This window comes from Micropterus dolomieu, linkage group LG11 (genome assembly GCF_021292245.1).
Source record: "Micropterus dolomieu isolate WLL.071019.BEF.003 ecotype Adirondacks linkage group LG11, ASM2129224v1, whole genome shotgun sequence".
In the NCBI taxonomy this organism is placed as follows: domain Eukaryota; kingdom Metazoa; phylum Chordata; class Actinopteri; order Centrarchiformes; family Centrarchidae; genus Micropterus; species Micropterus dolomieu.
The window spans coordinates 18,763,673-18,777,565 of NC_060160.1; the positions used below are offsets into that span (position 1 = coordinate 18,763,673).

Consider the following 13,893-nt stretch of genomic DNA (forward strand, 5'->3'; position numbering starts at 1 on the left):
GTGCTACTGAGATAAGCGAACACCCATAGAAAGCAAAGGGAAAGCGATCAGATTTAAAGCGGCTAAGAGAAGATAAATTCCCATTTGGAACAGAACTCCAGGACCAGATGTGCATGAGCCTGCAAATCTGCGAGTGAAGTAAAAACCAGTAACACATACCATCTTGGTTGACATCACTGCACTTTAGGGAACTGTTCCTCCAACTCTGTTCAAGTATTATCAGTGCAGGCTACTTTGGTTCACACATTTATTTTTCAAAATAAGTGTAAATGTTACAGTTCATCATCTAGGAAACATATTTACAGGGTTTGCAACAGTGAAATAAATAAGGTTGTATAGAATATAGCAGATAGAAATGGTAAATAGTCTACAATGTACAGCAGCTTTGGCTACCAAAAGTTCATTTTTCAAAAAAAAAAAAAAAATCTCACTATAGTATTAATAAATAAAGCTATGTGAAAAAATAAATAAGGTACTCTTCTGTCCTACTAATTTAAACTATTTTTTTTTGTACACATAGAAGAACAAAGATTTGCGTAAGCTTTTACAATCGCCTCTTCATTTTAAAGCACATGGTCATGATTCAAACAGACACAAATCTACTGAGTTACTAAAACACTTCAATATAAATTGGTCTCCAACCAGTTTTGGCATCAGAATGGTCTTTGTATTGAGAAATTGGCAATGGGTTGAGAACTACGATCCAAAACCATTTTACTATGAAATCCTGGTTTGTTTCATAATGCTTCTCAGATTCTGTCCTTCTCAGTGCCGATCAGACGGGTATGATGCCTCTAGCTGCAACAGCATGTTCACTTGAGTGATTTAACATCTCTTGTGTGCTTAATATGCCTATCAAATTCCTGATTAGGGCCTTTATCCCTCCAAGAATCCTGCAGTGAGCTTTCGAAAAAACACTGGCTCCAAAGAAAAGTGCAAAGTCTCTTCAGCATGCTCTGATGTTGAGGTGTGTGCCACTATGCACAGTTACTTACTCAAGCTCCCTTACACTCTTAACGTCTCCACATCACATAATTCACTTGTATATGAAGAGTTGATGAGAACCATAAGTGACGCTGTACAACACAGTCTGTTCATCTTAACATTGGGTGAATATATCGCCGTTTTTATATTCCTTGATATGGGCTAACAGTTATTAAATGAAAACAAGGTAACGACAAAGAAAATGCATTAAGGCTATAGAATTATGGCTTTAAAATAAACCATTTCTAACTATTGCTAACACTCGGTGTGAACAGTAGCTACACACACACACACACACACACACACACACACACAGAGCTGTGAATGAGGTTATGAAGTGAGGCATGGTATCAAAGACATTCCTCATAAGTCTAGATGAAGCGTCTGGCACCATTTTGTCTCCTCTGCAGTCAGTAAAATGACAATTTTCCTGGATTAACATCACTCCCCTTCAAATCTGCGTTTTTTGAGATGATGAAGTACGACTGATTGGCCGAATCCTTCTGGAAGAGCCGAGGTCGGACGAGGCTGAGTAGAAATACGAAAACTATTGGCTACTGTATTGTGGACAAGTTCCAGGGGAGGGGGGGTTCACATATTTCAATTGGTGGTTTGCTGTTGGAGTTTTCTGAATGGAATGGCTCGGGTCATTTGAAGGTAAAAACAAGGCTATTATTTGGGAAGCGTGTCCTTCCTCAACTTGATCGGGGGAATGTTTAAACTGGCATTTTCAAAATGTTTTCAATCTGGCCCCACGGAGACACCCATAATAAAAACGAGAGGTGGCCAAGAACAACACTACAACAAGTACAAATACTGTAGAAATATACAAAAACTAAGATGGAAACCACACATTCTAAAGCAGGGGTTAGGATCTGGGGGTCTGTATAAAGCCTGTTGACTTGTTATGATTTGGCTGCTGAACCCAATTTGATCCAACTGGATTATCAGTTCCTTTAGCCTCACTGCTGATGAAAATGATTACATCCATGAAGCACTGCTGAACCCTTTAAACTACAGCCCAAACCCCTGTCCTAAAGCTTTTTATGCTCCTCTTATTGCCGCAAAGTTCCAGTTTCAAAAAGAGGCAATAATAAGCAATAATATTACATTGTTCACAGTCAAAGTCTGATTCTGACAGAGGAGCCTCTCTGGCTGCCTCCTTCTCCGTTTTAAAGCAGAGCCCAGAGTGGCTATGTCCTTTATATATCCACCCAGTCCATCCACCTCCCAGCGTCTCACTCCACCCAAAAATCCAAACACAGAAGAATATGGACACATAATAAAAGAAACAAGAGGTCGCTTGCATTGTCTCTTGTAGACCATCCTCAGTTTTGTGGTTACACAGAGAGATTTGTTGGAGCAAGGCAGCGCCCAGGGTGTGTGTGCACACTGTTGCACTAATCACCTTGGATACAGCAGTAAGAAAGAATGGGAGGTGCCGGACAGCTCTGATCTGCAGGGTTTTGGAGCGGGTGTTTTGGTTTTTTTTAGCGCGGCGTCCAGTCGTTGCCCATGCTCAGCTTGGCCCTGGGGATGGTCATCTTTTCCACACAGGGGGAGCTCATTTCTGGAGAGAAATTGATGATGCCGCAATCATTCTTCACGTTCTGAAATTTGTTCTCCTTGGAGGGCTCCATGTAGACTACGGAGTTCTTGTTTACATGCTTCTTTAGGATCACCGTCTAAGCAGGAGAAGGAAGAACAGAATTCCTTGTTGTTAGATTGAAGCCATAATTCAGGTCCTGACAGCTAGACATAGGTGATGAAAGCGTACTCATTTATGTCAGCTTGTACTTCTTTGTTCAAAATGATTGCATCTGATAATACCCTCTGACGAATTTGCATTCTCTGACTGTACAATCTTATTTCATGGTAAAGCTATAGATTTTATAATGGATGTGACCTTTTTCCAGCTGAAAGAGCAGGACAGCTTTAGCACTGGTTGTAGCAGAAGCTGAAAGATCAGTGCTTCAAAATTATCACCTGATTTAAGTGATTTACAGAAAAACGTCTCACCTTCTTTGGTGCGCTGTAGCAGGACATCTGCACCCACTTCTTTTTCTTGTTGATGAGTAACGCCACAATGAGGAAGATGATGATGGCCAGGAGGAGACCTGCCAGGATCCAGGCTGCTGATTGGTAGATGAGGGCCATCTCTGTTTGGCTAGGGTAATTCTCGCCCAAACCTGGCTCATCTGTGGGACACCAACAACATCGATATCGGAAATCCGTCCCACAGTAAGCTTTTTTATTACTGTGCATACCCTATTTATTAAAATCAAAATTAAAAACAGCTTATTTCTTCCGTTTTTCCTGGCTCAGTACTTAACACTGAACATTTCTGGGCGTCTCAAGAGAGATCATCATTAGTCAGTGTCCACACTCTGTTTTTGTTCAGCATGAGTTACTCATTTATCATAAGTATAAACATTTGCAGAGATTCGCAGGGAGAGTTCATACATTCATGCCAATAAATGGGATACTACTACATAGTTTATTAAAAGGAATAGCGAGGGGAGTGATTGAGTGATTGTGGAGGGACGGCTGAGTATGTGGGGATTTAATGAGCAGGTACCTGTATCAGCAATGATTGGTGGTACAGTGACAGTGGTGATCCATACTGCACTCTTCACTGTAATAGTGCCTGTTGTCTTGGGGGCGTTGGTAGACACCATCACCGGCACTGACGTTGTAATCTCTGTTCAGACAAGAATAAAATCCATTACCTATATCACTGGTGTAATGCGAAACATCCCAGGCATAAACATGTCTAACTCTGAGTTAGTGTATGAACTCCCTGGTGTCTCAGTTGATAAGCTGTGTTTATAGGAACTGTCCTCTTAACTTCCACCGTGCCGCTTTGTAAAGACATTACGTAAAAAGCTCTGTTTTCCACCGGGCAAATAACAAAAACAAAGGCCTGGTGAAACGGCTACATGTCAGGGTGAACAATGGGAGCCTATGTGGAGGTTTCCTCTATAGGAAAAGCTGACACGGAGCTTTGCCTTCCTGTGCCGCCACAGAGAGTGTGTTGCAGGCCGATTCAACTGGGGACAGGAAACACGTGTGAATGTGCGGATGCTCGAGGAATGTTTTTGCTCTGAGTGGACTGTGTGTATGTCACATGGAATGTTGTTGCGAATGATTGTGTTTGCCTATGCAGCGCCAGAGTGGCTCTGTCTAATGAACGAACACATACGCACACATTCAGTCTGGAAACCGGCATTCCCTCCGTTACGCCCTCTTTTTGACATGTAGCATTATGAATTATAACTTTCCCCACAACAGGCTGTGCCTTGTTCCAGTGGTACCACTTTAAATAAAAAGGATGGTAGTTTTGCACAACTCTTGTTCCGAGTTTGTAGAAGTGTTACATAAACTACATTTTAGTGTTCAATATAAACCACATTTTGAATGTATAAACTGAGTGTGCAAAAGACAATACTCGCAGTCTTAAAGCATCTTTGGCACAAAGTCTTATAAAAAGGCAGCTTTCTCTTTATTGAGATGCATCTACATACTCACCGAGACAGTGTGGGCAGCACTGGCCCTTGCGTAAGACGGGCACCCTGCAGTTGGCAGCCGGACAGCGCTGAGAGAAACACTGAATGGTGCCGTTGTTGCAGGTGCAGCTGGTGCAGGCGTTGGCCTTCCAAGAGTCTCCAGCCAGCAGCACGTCTCCAACCCTGGTTATGCAGTACTCCTGCTGGCTGCTATTCACTGGCAGCAAGGAGCTCAGCGGCTCATCTGTGGTTGCACACAGGTATAAATAGCGTTAATAATGAAAATACCCAAAGGTTAAGGTAAGACATGTGGCTGTGTGCTGGGTCATGTTCCAGCCTCTTTCCTCACTTAACATGACTTGGCACCGTAAGGTTAGAGCCTAAGTTAAGCTTGAGGAGAATTGCCAATTTTTGCGTACAGTATAACTACACGGAGAGGCCTACTTCTACATGACTCCTGCATTAATCCCTGCCATGTGACATATTAGTCCACAAACGTTATGGGGCCTTTAGGGTTCCGTTCAAGATAAGATGCTTTGCTGTGTGTTAAACACAAACACAAGTGACTCCATATGGCAGATGTCAGTTCTAAGGCCTTATCTCTCTGTCTTATCAGACCCCGCAGGCATGAGGTCGACGGCCTTCTCATGACCAAAGAGTCGGTTAGCATCTATACACTGAACTACCCTACACATTCATCACATGGCCTGTCAGTGAGATGTGTATTATTCCCACATTCCTGGTGACCAGGCCCATACATATATCAAAGGCTGGCCTCTGACAATCTGCTTTTGTGAAGGGAGATACAGCGATAAGGTGGACCCGCATTCTCAAGGAGCAGCTCTCAGGCGCAGTCATGCATTGCTGATTTGTGGGCCTCCTGCTTGGGAATGCTTGGGATATGTTGATGCTAAGTGTATGAGAGACGCTTGACTGTTTGGGCACAGTTGTAAATAAAATTTGTGTGTGGTTTTGCGTTTGCCTAGAGATTTGTGTCAAAGCTTATTCCCATAACCAGAGATACAGCACAAATTAATTTTAATTAGTTACATTATTGGCCCTCCAGCTATAAGAGAGTTAGATGAACCTACAGTGTGGGCCACTGGGTGAAGGAAGTCCACATGTGGTACTGCCTGTCTGGAGGATCACTATATAAACCCAACCGGTCTTGGCTGGTTTCTTTATGAGTCTGTGTGCCTGACATAAAACTGCCCAACAGAGTGCAACATGCAAGACCTTAAAACCACATGCTGATAGCACATTCAAAACAGCCTTATACTTCTCTTGGCCCCCCGAGATTTTTTTTTTTGTCTAAAATTACCCCTGCTTTCCTGTATCCTGGCCTTTTTTACCTGTGCATACGTGGCAACAGGTGTCCTTATTCCTGATTGGTGCCTGGCAGAGTGCTGGGGGACACACTTCTGTGTCGCACAGGACACGTCCCTTCCTGCAGGTGCAGCGTGTGCACTCGTCCAAGTTCCAGGTCTCCCCCTCCACGTAAAATTCCCCCCCGGGTGCTCTGCACACCACCATGTCCATCCCCTCTAGCTGACCGCTGCCAGACTCATCTACAGTAAAGGGAGAGTGAAGAAAAGAAAGGAAACAGTTGTGTGTGTGTTCTGCTACCATATTCACATTCTGGTCAGTGCCAAACAGACATTCATTCAGCCCATAACAATAACTGCTACACGAGTAAGTGGATCCTTGAGAGAGTAAACGGAGTCAAAGGTTTCTAGAATAAGGATGCATGGGAAACCACTATCCAATGAAAAGACAGCCTAAGGCAATTTAGGGTGGTGTCCAAGTTGTGTTTTGACACTAGTTTAGTTGAAAACATCCTTCTGTACAGCAGAGAAGTAGACATCTGCAAAGAGTTAGTGTGTTGTTCCCTCACTGCAAAGTGTGTGTAGCTTCTGATAGTTGTAGACATTCTTTCACTCCTAAATATTTGAACAGTCAACTGAGTCACTCCTCCATAAATATCCCGCATGAGTCGTGGATAAAAAAAGTGTGGGTGCAGATCAGTGTGCCTTCCATTTTTAGGGAAACAGAAAGACTGTGTGTTTGAGAGTTTAAGTGGGCAGCAAGTCTAAGGCCTAAACGCTAATGATCCAAATGACTCTCGGTTGAATGACCTGTTAGGGGGCTTTATTCTGTGTGTTGCCATATGTGTGTGTGTGTGCGTTTGTGCGCACATGCAAGCATTTTTATTAAATGCAACAAATTTTTAAACAAGCAATTAAGAGTCTAAGTGAGTCCTAAAATGGTATTTAAATTTTGACAAAAAGGTTGTATATTGATACATGTGGAGCGGCGACCTTGAGTCAGTGTTTTGTCAGTTGCTTCATGAGAATTTTCAAGACGTAAAACAGCACAAGAAGCATTCAAATTGATCTTACACCAGCGGTAGAGTTTGTGTTTTTCAAATAAGGACAATAAATTCATGTCATCACATTCACAGATCTCAGCAATTAACTTATACAATATCATTTTTACCAATACGAAACCAACCAAAACTTCAATAACACCCAAGTTATAATGACCAGGAATTATCCTTTAAAACTACACAACTTAAACCTGGTATTATCCATTAAAGCTGGATATAAAATTGCAGAGATATACCTTCACACGTAGGGCAACAGTGGTCAGGCCTCACAACTGGATGAGAACAGCTGGGCACGGGGCAAGATATGAGCACACACATCTCCCGTCCCGAGTGGCAGTAGCAGTCACGACAGCCGTCGTGCCAGCCGTCACCTTCCTCGTATTGGCGCCCGTTGGAGGTGAGGCAGTAGCTGGGCATTGGGGCCGGGGCAGTGGTGCTTGGGACATGGCCACTTTCTACAGACACAAACATGAAAGGCACAGACATCAATGGGGTGGCTAAGGACTTGTGGAATAGCTGTGCAAAAAATGGCACATAGCAACATAGCCTGCTCCGGCAAGGAACCTTGTAAATTCACTCTGGAAATTGAATTTAGTACATTCATGATTTACAGTAAAAAGGCCCAGTATTATGGTCTTAGGTCCAATTTCATTAGAGGCTAAAGTGAGAGCTAAGTGGCTATGGTGCTATATACTGAATCATTCATCGGTCAGGAATATTTGATCTAATTTATTGCATATTTAGGTCCCAATTATGAATTGATAATCCAGTCACAAAAAAAATTCTAATGAATTTCCCACAATTTTTTTCAACTGACAAAAAACTTCCAACACATAGCTAGGGGACACATAGACCGATTTACCGTTATTAGTTAGTTAGTTTTTAAACACAGCATGGCTCTTAAAGCTTGAAGGGAACTACTGGGATCTGGAACAAAGCCGAACACAGTGAAACGTACAAAGTTGTGTTGAGTTCAGTCAGATGTCTCTTTTATTTAAATCTTCTTCCAAAAAACCTTTCCTATCCCTAAATATTTTAACAGCCCACTGAGAGACTGACACACAAGTTTCAAAATCAGGTAAACAGCAGTTTATTTGCAGTAGGTACTGGTCTGTGCTTGTCCCTCTGTTTGTGGAGATCAGAAGCCAGCTGCACCGATCACCTCATCATACAGGAATACCATAAGTATATTTGAGGCTAAAATATTTATAATACAGCTAAATTGGCTAAAAAAACACACCACATAAAAATGTGGCAGAGCACAAATATGGCATCTGCATACTTGCTTTCAACTTTGGCGATTAAGGGAATCTAGTTAGAGTTGCACACACAGCCCCTGGATAAAGCCAAACATCAACAAGAACCAAAACAAGCAAATATAAAAGTACCCACAGTAGAGCAGCAGAAGGTCACAGGAAATCAAAGCTGCAGCTTAGTGGCAAAAACTCTGCTAACAGAGCTCTCCTATCTCCATCAAATCTTCTACCCTTTATACTGCTTACAGTTAAGAACATGTGGTGGAACTGTGGTTATGTAAATAAGAGGTAACTGATAAATTTAAAGTATGGGTAATTTGTCAACATATCATCTTGTATATTAAAAGTGCATTTCAAGATAGTTTCCCTATTTAATAAATACTGGTAGCAGAGGGAAGGTCAAGATGTTGCACGGTTCATCCTCTGGGGAACATGAATATTCCCTTATAAGGTCAAGGGGTCATCAAAGACGTAAGGAATCATCTTCTTGTGAACCATGCATGTAATAATACTATATTTCATGGCCAGGAGCTCTTGAATCTTGCAAAAACAATCCATGATTCTTCCAGCTGAGTAAAAGGAACAATGAATTTTTTTCATTTATTGTTCATTTTACTCCTTACGTGGCAATCACAATATTGGCAAAATCACCAGCAATTGGCCCCAAACTATTGTCACATTATTGCTATGGAGACATTACTCATTCAGAAATATTGCTACATCGCACAGCATTTTGCAGCACGTGATATCTATTCCCCAGCTCAGTTACCTTTACACATGCAGATGGAGCAGCCCTTCCTGTTCTGTCGATAGCCGTCACTGCAGTGCTTGTCACAGGTGAAGGGAGGACACTTGACACAGCGACACATCTCGCAGCCATGCTTATTCCTCCTGCAGGGTGACAAACACACGCATGTTGAAGAACACACACACATGAAAAACTCAATTCCTTGAAGAATTTCTTCACATTGAGAATATCTCGGAGATAAACAAAGGCCGATGGAGCAACATGGTGTTGTGATTGAGTGAAACCCAGATGCTCAAGTCTGGTATAATCAACATCTGGACCTGCTTTCCCCTCTCTATCTTAGCTGCCAAATAAAAGGCCAACATGTGAGATGCCTGTGGTTTGCACATCATACCAAACCAAAGACTCTGGAAGGAGCAATCTAAAGCCATTTCAGATGCTTTCAATTCACCCTGTTGCCATCCTTATTGCCCCAAAAGCCTTTGGCGGACCTATAAGAGCACCAAAGAGCAGCGGCCAGACAAGAGTTCACAAAGGAATGTTGATTGGGGAGTACAGAAAAAGAGATGGCCTTCTGATGGTCAGGTATAAGCTTTTTGCTGATTTGAAAATGAAGTGACAATTGAGAAACGAAACTCAAGTCCAGTTGTAAGAACAAAGCAACATTAAACTCACGTCCTCACAAAAACAAAGAGAGATGAGCAGTATGAAGTGCAGACACTGCAGAGGCTGGATATAGGCCAGTTGGATCCAATTATCTGCCTAATAAAACATGGATGAGCTGCAGGTTGAGAAATTGTCAAAACCCAGATAAAAGAATGACCTGTGCCTACACTTCTCTCGTTCTTGACTCCCATTTTTATCACACCCAGTCTGCATTCATCTTCTCTCAACCAGCAAACCTCCTTCCCCATCTCTCCCTCAAGGTAAGTGATGAAACTCATTTTATGAAGCAGGAGCCTCATTAGGCCTGGGTAATTACTCTATTAATCTTTATCTGCCAGGGCATCATAAATAAAATAAGCCCTCAAACCCATGGATGGGTGCCATGTCCCATAAAGAGGACAGAGCATGCCCGGCTCAGCAAACAGAGGGCCCTATCTATGCTGAAACAGCAATAACAGCTATTGAAACAACATTGTGAGGGTTTGGCCAGTGCCTCACTGTACAAATACAGAGACAGAGAGTGCTGCGACCTTAGAGCAAGGCTTTGTTTAAAGATGGTGTGTGGAATGCCAAGCAGCACTTTGGGCTCCAGGGGGATAGAGGGGCTTGGGGAGGCCCTGGGGGCCCTAGCCCTGGGACTGCTGGGTCGGCACAATTTCCAGTGTGCCGCAACCGTGATGGCCAGAAGAATGCCATTCATGACCTGTGAGTTCACAGTGATGATTTTGAGCTATGAAGGATGGAAAACACAACTTCAGTCATAAGAACTGCCCTGAAAATGTCCTTCATCCAGACTATTAACACAAGAGCAGAATGTTCAATACATGGTTACACATAGTTTACAAGGTTTACATTCATCCTGCTGTGGAGGCCTGTGCCTTCAGTTTTGGATATGTAGATTATAATACAGGATGTCATCAATACAACTAGTAGAAACACAGAGATCCTTTGTGTCTTTTGTTTCTTTGTGGTGGCTACATGCAGGGGTCCTGTGTGAGAAGACAGATCTACATTGTAAGGCTGGCAAGCTCTCAGAGGATTTTCTAACTTCTGAGGATAGACCTAAACAGCTGCTTATGAAGGATAAAGCCAGGACTTCCTGCTTTTCTTTTCCCCACAGGGTCCCCCTCATCCCCTCTCCTCTAGTATCCTGCACAGACATATCGGGCCCATCTTGAGCTGTGGCTCCACACAGCATGGTTGAGATACCAGAAGAATCCCAACTGTATACATTTCATAAAGGCCGCTTTTGTCCTGATGTGTTTTTGATCGTTGTTTTGAGACAGAACGATGATTTATGAAATGAGAGTGGTGCCTGGGGACCAAGCGTCCTGGTAGAGAGCACTTCCAGATGTTTGATTGGGTTAAATGGGATTTTGGGGAAAAGAGTTGCAGGGGGCTGAGAGGGTAGCAAGGACCTCACAGTGGATTACTCACACAAACATGCACACACACTCTCACACACAGATTTAGAGACCTGGAATTGGCCACCAAGTTAGGCCCTTTGATCTTGGATGCCAAACTACTGTCACAGCCTGTACTACTTCCTTTTGACCAAGAACAAACAGGCAATGGCCTCTGGGCATCACTTAGTAATATAAGTACAATATAATAGAAGTAATTTGCTTCTAATTCAACCAAACCAATTCAAATACAGGAGATGACTGGGGGGAAATGACTTTAACACACATTGTCAATTATGAAACTGATTACCTCTCACCCGCATAACCAAATTCCTAAAGATAACTATCAACTTTTTTGTTTTCTGTTTTATGAATATGTAAGAGCAACGTGTCTAGTTTCCTCATATATGTGCATGTCACATCACTGACAGCCATAGATTCTTGTTAAAAAGGCTGAAAACACAGATGACAAATGAGTGTGGCTGGGCCCATGAGGTCACTGGGTGTACTTACACATATCCATAGGGGCAGGTCTTAGTGCAGGTCAAAGGTCGGCACTTGGTCATGGGGATGCTGCACTCACACACTTCACAGCCAAAATCATCCCTCTCGTATCCCATCGGGCATTGCAGGGAGCAGTATTTTACCAAGTCAGGACAGGAGTCATCTGAAAGAGTTGAGGGAGAGGTCATCTGATCATGGGCACAACAATCATTCAAAAGCAAAGGCATGAGTTGCTATGGGGCTGCTCACAGGGTCATTCTGGTGATCTTCTGGTGCCTTGCAAAGACTTCATGGATGCGAATAAGCTGTGATGATTATGAACATGTCGGTGTGGCTGTCAAAACCAAGTGGTTGCCAAATTTGTTTGACATGCATGAGCAAGCAGGTAAACACAGCGTTGTCTGTCCAACATGTCAGAAGAAATGTTTCAAATTCATGCTTCTGCATGCAGTCCCTGGAACTTTAACCCTTTAGGTTCAACACAAAGTGAGGAAAGTGAACTTACTATTGAGACACTGGCAGAGCAGACAACCATTTGGGCCTTGCTGGAAGCCATAGAGGCAGTCATTCCCTGACAGGGAACAGTTGTCCAGGGGAGGACATAGCATGGGGCTGACTGTTTCATAAGATGGCTCTAGAGAACAAAAGAGAAGGTGGAAGGTAAGAAATTTGCATGAAACCAACAGTTTTCAAAGTGCACAACAACAAACAGTGATTTCTTTTATGAATTTCTTTCTGTTTCTTATATGTGTGCTAGGATACCCTCAGGTGTAATACCTCATCTCCGCTTTTTGTGCCAACTGTAATAGGTACCTATTTACACTGTTCTATTTTGAAGTAAACAGTAATTACAGATAAATGTAGAGCAATTACACCAGGGTGGGTCGCTTAAGTAGAATAAGTCGAATGTGTATAAAGAGCATGTTTTAGATCCAGGAATACCAGTGAAGATAATAGGGTGTCCTCTGGACTAAAGCCAGACTCTAGCACTACCCAGACCCTCTTGAATCGGGGCCAGCTTTATTGTGAAGCCACAATGAATGAGGATAAACCCCACATACATGCATCATAGCTATTCCCGTCAAACGTCTCTTGCCACGTTCAGTGGGAGGAGCCGCCCAACGAGCTGTAACTAATTACGCTCACAAAAAAAAAAAAAAAATAGAATCCGCTTCAATTATGCAGTCTCCTGTGTTAAAAGCACGGCCCAGCCTCGCACACACAGGTGGGTCTCATTTTGGCGGACACCGGTAATAAAGGAACACAAAGAACCCCGCAGCTTGAAGAATGCTCCGTGGCCTCCCCTTTAATGAGCCCATGCCGATGTGGCCTCTGTAGCAAAGCTGTGGGGGCACAGGAGCCACATGTGGTATATGGGCCAATGTGTACCCCATATAGATATGAACTATATATTAGATGTGAATAATATAAAACACAAATGCTGTTTGGTTTGCAGACCAACACAACTCACTATACCTTCACAGAAGGGACAGCACTCTCCGGGGATCTTGACAGGGTTTTGGCAGCTCTGTTTGCAGGCCATGGCCGTGCAGTGTGGTTCTCCATCCACACACTGGCAGAAGGTGCAGTCGTCTTCTTTCCACTGCTCCTCATGGGCTCGCAGCTTATTATTCACCCAGCAACTGGCCTTTGTGCTGTCCATTGACAGTAACTCCACATCTGTGAGGTATGAAAGAGTGATACACATTGTGGGTTAAGAAACAAAGTGAGTCTTAATAAATCCCATGTATAGTTAAAGGCTACCATGAATGGAATATGAACCAAAATCTCCAGTCCAATCCATCTTGTTCTACACCCTCTACTGTAATTGAAGTAACTGGAGCAGGATACTCCATGAGGGAGCTAAAAAGATATGGAAAATGGCTTATCACCAAGAACAATGGAGAGCGCACTGTTCAATTTAGATGACTTAACTACATTTATAAGTGGTAAGAGGCCCCCGGCTTTTCGACAGCATATATATATAGGGATTTAAGATGAAATGAGACCGACAAGTTTTAGGGTATTGCTGTGTCGTCATGAGAAAGATTTGGTTACTGGAAACACAGTAAGGGTGATGACATGCATAACTGCTGGTCCCCACAGTGTCTCAACTTCTGGCTGAAAGTTTCAGCACATCCATAGGTCCATTCATCAGAGTTTCAGCTGTGACCCCTAAGGTCGAAGGCTAGCTCACCATTTGATACCATAAATTGTACTCCAAAGCAAAAAAAGATTTTAAAGAAATTCTGATCTGTAGCCATTAGTTTCAAGTAGGAATCATTAAGTTTGGGGGAGTTTAACAGCCAATCTGTAAAGCCAATCTGCTCAGCTTGAGGTGATGCCTGAGCCCAGCTATGGGAACCAGGAGCTTTTTTCCCCATCTACTCTAAATAGATTTAACCGTTTTTGTTACACTATTTATTGGTAACAGTGGCAG

General features: G+C 42.9%; 1 protein-coding gene across 1 annotated transcript in view; it reads right to left on the minus strand.

Moving 5' to 3' along the window:
- Positions 1-233: 233 nt before the first annotated feature.
- Positions 234-13,893, minus strand: part of crim1 (cysteine rich transmembrane BMP regulator 1 (chordin-like)) — a 31,874-nt gene continuing 18,214 nt past the window's right edge. The window contains exons 6-15 of the mRNA XM_046061884.1: positions 12,930-13,133; positions 11,959-12,087; positions 11,463-11,616; positions 8,902-9,023; positions 7,113-7,331; positions 5,843-6,058; positions 4,513-4,734; positions 3,563-3,685; positions 3,004-3,182; positions 234-2,669 (exon numbers count right to left, since the gene is read on the minus strand). Coding sequence (XP_045917840.1) covers positions 2,475-2,669; positions 3,004-3,182; positions 3,563-3,685; positions 4,513-4,734; positions 5,843-6,058; positions 7,113-7,331; positions 8,902-9,023; positions 11,463-11,616; positions 11,959-12,087; positions 12,930-13,133 — 1,763 coding nt within the window. The 3' untranslated portion in view covers positions 234-2,474. The remainder of the gene's footprint in view (positions 2,670-3,003; positions 3,183-3,562; positions 3,686-4,512; positions 4,735-5,842; positions 6,059-7,112; positions 7,332-8,901; positions 9,024-11,462; positions 11,617-11,958; positions 12,088-12,929; positions 13,134-13,893) is intronic.